Source organism: Chiloscyllium punctatum, chromosome 4, assembly GCF_047496795.1.
Source record: "Chiloscyllium punctatum isolate Juve2018m chromosome 4, sChiPun1.3, whole genome shotgun sequence".
In the NCBI taxonomy this organism is placed as follows: Eukaryota; Metazoa; Chordata; class Chondrichthyes; order Orectolobiformes; family Hemiscylliidae; genus Chiloscyllium; species Chiloscyllium punctatum.
Genome location: NC_092742.1, coordinates 18,510,236 through 18,519,145, shown reverse-complemented (window position 1 = coordinate 18,519,145; position 8,910 = coordinate 18,510,236). Strand labels below are relative to the sequence as shown.

General features: G+C 44.2%; 1 protein-coding gene across 4 annotated transcripts in view; it reads left to right on the top strand.

Moving 5' to 3' along the window:
- Window positions 1-1,232: 1,232 nt before the first annotated feature.
- Window positions 1,233-8,910, top strand: part of vipas39 (VPS33B interacting protein, apical-basolateral polarity regulator, spe-39 homolog) — a 60,871-nt gene continuing 53,193 nt past the window's right edge. The window contains exons 1-4 of one of the 4 annotated variants that reach the window (XM_072568168.1): window positions 1,233-1,375; window positions 3,267-3,356; window positions 5,240-5,339; window positions 7,821-7,967. In XM_072568168.1, coding sequence (XP_072424269.1) covers window positions 3,267-3,356; window positions 5,240-5,339; window positions 7,821-7,967 — 337 coding nt within the window. In that variant the 5' untranslated portion in view covers window positions 1,233-1,375. The remainder of the gene's footprint in view (window positions 1,376-3,266; window positions 3,357-5,239; window positions 5,340-7,820; window positions 7,968-8,910) is intronic. The other 3 variants (XM_072568169.1, XM_072568171.1, XM_072568170.1) reach the window with 3 other exon arrangements.

Below are 8,910 nucleotides of genomic sequence, written 5' to 3'. Positions count from 1 at the left end.
GAGGATTTGAGCTATTGGGAGAGGCTGAACAGTCTGAGGCTGTTTTCCCTGGAGCATCGGAGGCTGAGGGGTGACCTCATAGAGGTTTACAAAATTATGAGGGGCATGGATATGATAACTAGACAAAGTCTTTTTCCTGGTGTCAGAGAGTCCAGAACTAGAGGGCATAGGTTTAGGGTGAGAGGGGAAAGATATAAAACAGATCTAAGGGGCAATCTTTTCACACAGAGGGTGATAAGCGTATGGACTGAGCTGCCAGAGGAAGTGGTGGAGGCGAGTTCAATTGCAACATTGAAAAGGCATTTGGGTGGGTATATAACTAGGAAGGGTTTGGAGGTATATAGGCCGGGTGCTGTCAGGTGGGACTAGATTGGGTTTGGACATCTGGTAGGCATGGACGGGTTTGACCACAGTGTCTGTTTCCATGCTGTACATCTCTATGACTCTACGTAAAACTATGAAGGAAATTGATAAGATAGACATAGAGAGGATGTTTCCACTGGCAGTTGGAACTAGGACAAGAGAGCATTGCCTCAAAATAAGGGGAGCACAGTTAGGACTGAATTGAGAAGGAACTTCTTCACCCAGAGGATTGTGAATCTGTGGAATTCCCTGCCCAGTGAAGTAGTTGACGCTACTTCAGTAAATGTTTTTAAAGCTAAGATAGATTTGTCTTTGAACAGTAAAGAAATTAAGAGTTATGGTGAGAGGGTGGGTAAGTGAAGCTGAGGCCATGAAAAGACCAGCCATGATTTTACTGAGTGGTGGAGCAGGCTCGATGGACCAGATGGCCTTCTCCTGATCATAGTTCTTAGGTTATTATTACAACTGATGTGTTTCTGCAGTATGAGGGTTGGGTTGGTGAAGGAGAAATGAAAAACAGATACGTTATTTTTAGAAAAACGGTAGAGACGCGAAATAAAAAAAACTTGAAAATCCGTAGTTTAGTTGGAAAGATGTGTCCCATCAGGAGCACAAGCGGCCTTTAAGTAAAAGTCACCGATACTACACGGGATCAATTCATCGACGCACCTATTGTACAACAACACAATATATTCCTGAAGTGAAACTCTGGCAACGATCCTGTCATGGAAAAACAATAATAAAGAGAGAGAAAGAAAAACAAAATCTAGGTTTCGTTGTTGCAGTTTAAATGCGACCTTTCACTTTCTTCTCATGTTCCAGGATAGTGGCGACCAAGTGCTTACTACGCCGGAAACCCATGTCCTCGCAAGAGCTGACGGGGGTTGTAGTCCACGGATCCTGTTGGAAACTACAGTTCCCGGCGCCCCTCGAGCTTCGGTGCATGCGCATAGCTGTCGAAGATACTGCCAGTTCCTGAGGGGCTGATGCCGGGAAGTGAGTGAGTTCAGGGGTGAGTGAGTGGGGTGGGGGGTGGTTAGTGCATTCATTTACTTTAGGTAAGAACTGGTGTAAGTGAACAAACAAAACATGTGTACCTGGTGCTGTAAAACAGAAAGTGGGTTCTCTGTTTGAGCTGTTAGCCCCAGACCTCCACCAAGTGTGTGAGCCTGAGTGACCAGCTGTCAGTATGTGTCCTGAAATTTGCTGTTGACCACCAGGAACACCGTAGGCAGCTAAGGCCCTCCAGAGGGTCATCTTCCAATATTCAACTGGCATTGTTTTATGTGAGCAAGTGTTCTCTGCTGACGTTGTGTAATTTGCATGTAATCAGGTCCCAGTTTACTTCCTCTCTCTCATTCAAAGTACCAGTTACTATCCAACCGATTTTCAGCTTTCTTCCCCCAGAAACCAACTCCCCCCATCCCCAACGTTGGACTGCAGTCCTTCAACTTGCCTTCTGATGTCGTGTCCCAAGTTATTGTTGTAGAGATTTACAACACAGAAACAAATGGTCCAACTCGTCCATGCTGATCAGATATCCTAAATTAATCTTGTTCCATTTGCCAGCAGTTGGCCCATATCCCTTTAAACCTTTCCTGTACAGCACAGAAACAGACTCTTTGGTCCAACTCATCCATGCTGATCAAATATCCTGAATTAATCTAGTCCCATTTGCCAACACTGGGCTCATATCCTTCTAAGCCCTTCCTATTCATATCCCTATTCAATGTGCCTTTTAAATGTTGTAATTCTACCAGCCTCCTCTGGCAGCTCATTCCATACATACACCACCCTTTGTGGGGAAAAGTTGCCCTTTAGGTCTCTTTTAAATCTTTCCCCTCTCACCCTAAACCTATGCCCTCCAGTTCTGGACTCCCTCACCCCAGGGAAAATACTTTGTCTGTTTAACCTATCCATGCCCCTCATGATTTTATAAACCTCTATAAGGTCACCCCTCAACCTCTGACGCTCCAGGGAAAAAAAGCCCCAGCCTATTCGGCCTCCCCCTTTAGCGCAAACCCTCCAACCCTGGCACCATTCTTGCAGATCTTTTCTCAAGGGAGAACGTGTCAGGTAGTGCCCTTTTCTGGCAGAAGTGTTCATTCTGCAGTTGTGAATTCTGGTCTGCCAGAAGTGGTGGCAGGCAGGCGATGTCATGGTCAATGTTCTTTGTTGTGTTTCCATTGCTGCCTTGCTTACAATGAGCTAACCAGGCTGGTGAGTGCATCCCCGAAAAGTCACCAGTGAACTCAGGCAAGAGACTTTGCAAAGAAACCTCAATATCAGTTAAACTTATGGACCATTCCTGTATTGCATAAACATTGTGATTTATTTTCATCTTTGTTTTCAAATCCTTGTATGGCCCAACCCTTACTATCTCCTGCTATCTCCTGCAATCTCCTCCATTTCGGGCAGCACAGTGGTTAGCACTGTTGCCCACAGCACCATGTATCTAGGTTCGATGGGTTAGCGTGGGATGCTGCTCTTCTGAAGATTGGTGTACACTCAATGGGCCAAATGGCCTGCTTCCACACTGTAGGGATTCTGAGATTCCCACAGCCCTCTGAAACATCTGCATGCATCTAATTTAAGCTCCTTTTGCATTCACAGTTCTAAAATATCCACCATTTGTGGCTGAATCTCCAGTTGCCTACATCCCAGGCTTTGAAATCCTCTCCTGAAATGTGGCCATCTCTCTTGCCTTCTTCCTTTAAAATAATTTGAAAAAGCTAGCTCTTTGACAAGGCTTTTAGTCAGCTGATCTGTTATCTCCTTATATGTCAGGTGTCCTACTTTATTTTATAATGCTTCTGTGAACTACCTTGGGTGGTTTCATTACATACACAATGCAAATATAAGTTGTAAATGCAACTTTTTCAGTTTTTCTATCGTATTTGCAGATGAGCAGAACTAAAAATGATGAAGAAGATTATTGGAACAGTACTAAATGCAAAGCTTTTGTATTTGACGATGATGATGAATTTACAGAGGTGAGTGCCTTGCGTGCATTTAAATTTGCAAATGAAGTTTTTGTAAGTTGCTTTGAGGGTACTTTTTGCTTACAATCCTCTTTTTGTCGATGGGGGCGTGATTCTTGTCCTGTCTTCTCATGGCCTCAGGACATTCCAAACTCCTCGCAACCATTGAAGTAATCTCTTGTAGACAACTAGAATACCAACCTTTGTGTAGCAGGATCCCACAATTATCTTGAGACAATGCCCTATGTTTCTAGATACTCCCATAATGGGAAACATTCTCCCAGCATTAACCCTGTCAAACCCCTTCAGAATCCTGTATGGTTCAAAGAAGAACAAAGAGAGTTACAGCACAGGAACAAGCCACTCCAAGCCTATGCCAATCCAGATCCTCTATCTAAACCTGTCACCTATTTTCTAAGGATCTGTATCCCTCTGCTCCCCACCCATTCATGGATCTGTCTAGATACATCTTAAATGTTATCATGTCTGCTTCTATCACCTTCGCTGGCAATGCGTTCCAGGTACCAGCCACCCTCTGTGTAAAGATCTTTCCACATATCTCCCTTAAACTTGTCCTCTCTCTCCTTGAACTTGTGATCCTTAGAAATTGAGTCCCCCAATCTGGGAAAAAGCTTCTTGCTATCCACCTTGTCTATACTTTTCATGATTTTGTAGCCCTCAATCAGGTACCCCCTCAGCCTCTGTCTTTCTAATGAAAATAATCCTAATCTACTCCATGGCTCCTCATAGCTCACACCCTCCGTTCCATGCAACATCCTGATGAACCTCCTCTGCACCCTCTCCAAAGCATCCACATCCCTTTGGTAATGTGGCGAACAGAACTGTGTGCGGTATTCCAACTGTGGCCAAACCAAAGTCCTATACAACTGTAACATGACCTGCCAACTCTAGTATTCAATACCCGGTCTGATGAAGGAAAGCATGCCGCATGCCTTCATGATCAATCTATTGACCCACGTTGCCACCTTCAGGGTACAATGGACCTGAACACCCAGATCTCTGTGTCCATCAATTTTCCCCAGGGCTTTTCAATTTCCCATATAATTCGCTTCAGTGAAATCACCTCTCATTCTGTTAATCTCCAAAGAGTAGAATTCCACTCTGTCGAGTCAAATCTCGTAAGAAATTCCTCCATACTAGGGATCATCAAAGTGAATCTTCACTGAACTACCTCCAATTAAAAGATATTTTTTCTTAAATAAGGGGACCTAAACTGCTCACAGTACTCTTGATGTGTTCTGACAGCGCCTTGTCGAGTTGTAGTAAGGCTTCCCTATCCTTGTGCAACAACATTCCTGTACCTACTGCACCTGCGTTCTAGCTTTCTGTGTTTAAGCACATGCATACCCAACACCCTGTATTTGTAGCTTTCTGCAATTTCTCTCTATTTAAATCTTATTCAGTTCTTTTGTTTTCCCTTCCAAAAGAACAGCTTTGCACTTATCTATACAGAGGAACCTCGATTATCTGAACGAGATAGGCGGGCACTATTTCATTCAGATAATTAATTATTTGGTTAATTGATTCATGCCTTTCCTCTGGGGCTTGGAGTTTTCTGTTAAGTCCACTCCCTATTCAGGAGATGAGGCAGCAGCACACCGCGCGCGTGAGAGAGAAAACTGTTGGTGGTTTAACCTGAGGGTCACCACGCCTCACGCAATGGCAAAGGAGAAACTGAGAAGGAGAATCCTTTATGGTAACCTCAGCCACTGCAGTAATTGACACTACACTGTTAATGTTACGCTGCATCGGAAACCAGCATTCAGTGACCACGTGACATTTGAATATATCCGGTCTCGCACAATCTGACTCACCAACTCATAAAGAGCTTGTTAATCTTGTATGACAGCTTGCATTTTGTATTGTCACTTTAGCTGAAAGAGTCCAAGCGAGCAGTTAACAGTCTTGCTGGTATCGTGGATGATGATGATGATGATGTGGAGAAGGTTAGCTGGAGTGGGGAGCCTGTGGGAAGTAAGTATTGGGGGTTTCACTCACTTCACTACAACCCAAAACCTTTTTTCCTCTCATTCTGCCACTAACTGTCCATATTTGTACTCCCCCCACCGACTCTTGTTCACTGTCTCTGTCACACACCAACTCCCTCACCTTCTCCCCCACAATTGTCTTGTCTTATCTCTTCTCTAAATCTCTCAGCTTTACCCCCTGCAAGTCTTTTGTCTCTTCCTTCCTCTTGTCCTGTCCCCCATCACCACTGTCCTGTTTTTCCCCTCCCCTACTCTCTTGTCTTGCAGCCCCCCAAGTCTTGCGATTCTCCCTAAGTCCCTGCTTCATCTTTCCCAGCTCCACCTTCTGTTGTTGCTCTCTGCCCTGTCTTGTTTCCCCTCCACTCTCTCATTTCTCTCCACCCCCACACTCTCATCTCTTCCCCCCGTCCCTCTAACCCCAACTCTTCACCACTCTCTTGTCTGTTCCTCCAAACTCTCTTGTCTCTCCCTCCCAACTCTCTTCTCATCCCTACAACTCTCATCTCACCTTCCTCAACTCTAATCCCTCCTCTTACTTTGGTGTAGCCATAAATACATTTTCCAAAATTCTTTAGATTTTAGACCTGTTGCAATGGATTGGAAGTTAAAATTGTTATTCAACACAGTGAAGGGATGTCGTGTCAGATCAACTTGATTGAATATTTTGAAGACGTGACCAGGTGTGTAGATGAGGGCAATGTTTTTGATATAGTCTGCGTATCTAAATATTTCTTAAACATTTGAGGGTTTCTTCCTCGACCACCCCTTACAGACAGGGAGCTCCAGATTCCCACACTCTAGGTGAAAAAAATTTTCCTCCCACCTCTTTGAGACCTTCTGCTCCTTGCCTTAAATCTATGTCTCTGGTTACTGGCCCTTCCACCAAGGGGAAACATTCCTTCCTGTCAACCTTGCCTATGCCCCTGATAATTTTATATATCTCAATAATGTCCCTTCTCAGTTTTGAAACAATCCCAGCCTGTCTAACCTCTCCTCATAAATGAAAATCGCTAGTCCAGGCAGCATCCTAGTAAAACTCAAACTGGTGGGTACCAACAAGTATTGGGGCCTGAGCTATTTACATTCAATGACTTGGATAAATAAATTAAAATCCAGAAACTTTGGGACAAACTGCACGCTGATCTCTACAACCCATCAAATTTTGAATCAGACAGAGCTGGTTTAGAGAGGTCAGGGATCACCCTGCAGTGGGAAAAGATGGGGATACAAAGTTGATAACTCGTCAGTGCCAGTGCAGTATTGAGCTGCACAAGGTCAGTTATTTTACTCAGTTAATAAGAATCAACCTTTATGGCACCTGATAAAAATGTCTAGTTTTCAGATGGCTAGATTTGAGACAATGTTGCATTTAATTCTATTGACAATGCAAAATTTGTTGGGGATGCTTGTTGTGAGGAGGATATAAAGAAGCTGCAAAGAGATATATTGTTGGCAGATTAATTGAGTGGGCAATGAAGTATCAGATAGAATGTAAGTTTGGAGATTGGACAGACTGAGGTTGTTTTCCTTGGAGCAAAGGAGACTGAGAAGGGACATGGTTGAGATGTATAAAGTTATTATGGGCATAGATTGGGTAAACAGGAAGGAATTTTTCCCTTTGATGGAAGGTTCACTGACCAGATGGCATAGATTTAAGGTAAAGAAGGTTTAAAGGTGTGAAGAAACTTTCTTTCAAGGTTGATGGGCATCTGGAACTTGCATGTAAGAGTAGTGGGGCAGAAACCACTAAATACTTCTCAAATGTGCACTTACAGTGCTAAGTCATACAACGGTATGGTCCTCGGGATGGAAAATGGGATTAAAACAGTTAGGTATTTGTTTTTTGATCAGTGCAGACTTGATGGGATGAAGGGTTTTTTTTTGTGCTCTCGACATCTGTGGCTTCCCCTGCTCTCATATCCCCTGCTCTGTCACTTTTTCTCCCACTCAGTTTTTCTCCAATCCCTTTGTGCTCCCTCCCCGTTCTCTTTATTCTCTCCCACCCATCCCCATGCGCTCAACTGCCCATCATTTGCTTCCTTTCCCCAACCTGATTACTCTTCCTCTCCCCCAACTCGAACAGTCTCCCCTCCCTTGCATTCATCCTTTCTCGTTCCCCTGACCTCTTTCTCCCACATCATCCCCATTCACCCTTTGCCCTGCCTTTCAAATCCCCATGTCAAGAATGCGTCAAGAAAAGACTTTTTAGGCATTGCCTTTCAAGACTTCAATATGTTCTCACATTTTACAAATGTGAAATTAATGTTACCAATATAGAAGGCAGAGAAAAATCCCAAATGTGAAGGGATTCAAATTCTGATTGCATTAGGAAATGATCAGAATGTTGCATTGGAAATTGGCGACAATGTATTTAAAGTGTCTCATATGCAACCAAGGTGAAGGTGATCTTGGCACCCCTATACCAGTACCTGATGCACTTCTGAATTATATATTTCTTTGTCCTCAGGTATCTCCTGGTCAATCAAAGAAAGCACAACAGGAATTCGAGCAGGTGACATCCGAGACTCCACTCCTACAAGGTCTTTTTCTGATGCAGCACAGCCGACAATATCCAAGCCTGCCTCTACGTATTCCCTAAGCAGCTTCTTTAAAGGTAGTAACCACCGTTTGGGCATTCACTGAGCTTGCTGCACTGCAGATGAGCACACAAAATTACTGCACCAGGGTGGCATGGTGGCTCAGTGGTTATCACTGCTGCCTCACAGCGCCAGAGACCCGGGTTCAATTCCCACCTTGGGCGACTGTCTTTGTGGAGTTTGTGCGTTCTTCCCGTGTTTGCGTGTTTCCTCCGGGTGCTCCGGTTTCCTCCCACAATCCAAAGGTGTGCAGGTCAGGTGAATTGGCCATGCTAAATTGCCCATAGTGTTAGGTACATTAGTCAGGAGTAAATGTAGAAGAATAGGTCTGGGTGGGTTGCTCTTCGGAGGGTTGGTGTGGACTTGTTGGGCCGAAGGACCTGTTTCCATACTGTAGGAAATCTAAGCTAATAAAAAAGGCCAGGTGGTCCGTCAAGCCTATCTTTCCCTTACAGTTGTGGTTGCTGGAGCATTGTGTATGTGCATATCCCACTGTTAACATAGCACCTGCTCCACAGATGTCTAATCTCCTTAGATAGTGAGGAGGAGGACTCAGGATTGTTAGCAGAAGAAAGGATATTGGAAAATTACTTTCTGAAGACCACCCCACTTCCCCATTTAGGCTCCTAAATTGCTGAGTTTTGAACTGCTCACCACCTTGGCAACTGTGCAGTGATGCATCATTCATCTTTTAACTGTTCCATACCCTGAAACAAGATATGCTTTAGCAGTTTTTCCCACCCCACATTGAGAGGTGAGAGTAGTAGATCTGGACAAAAGGCCACATTTGACCGAATATGGCATCAAGCAGCCCTAACAAAACTGTAATAAGTGGGTATCCACTGGTTGGAGTCATACCTGTCATGTAGAAAGATGGTTGTAATTATTGGAGGTCAGCCATCTCCAGAACATCTCTGCAGGAGTTCCTAAGGATAGTATCCAAGACCCAACCATCTTCAT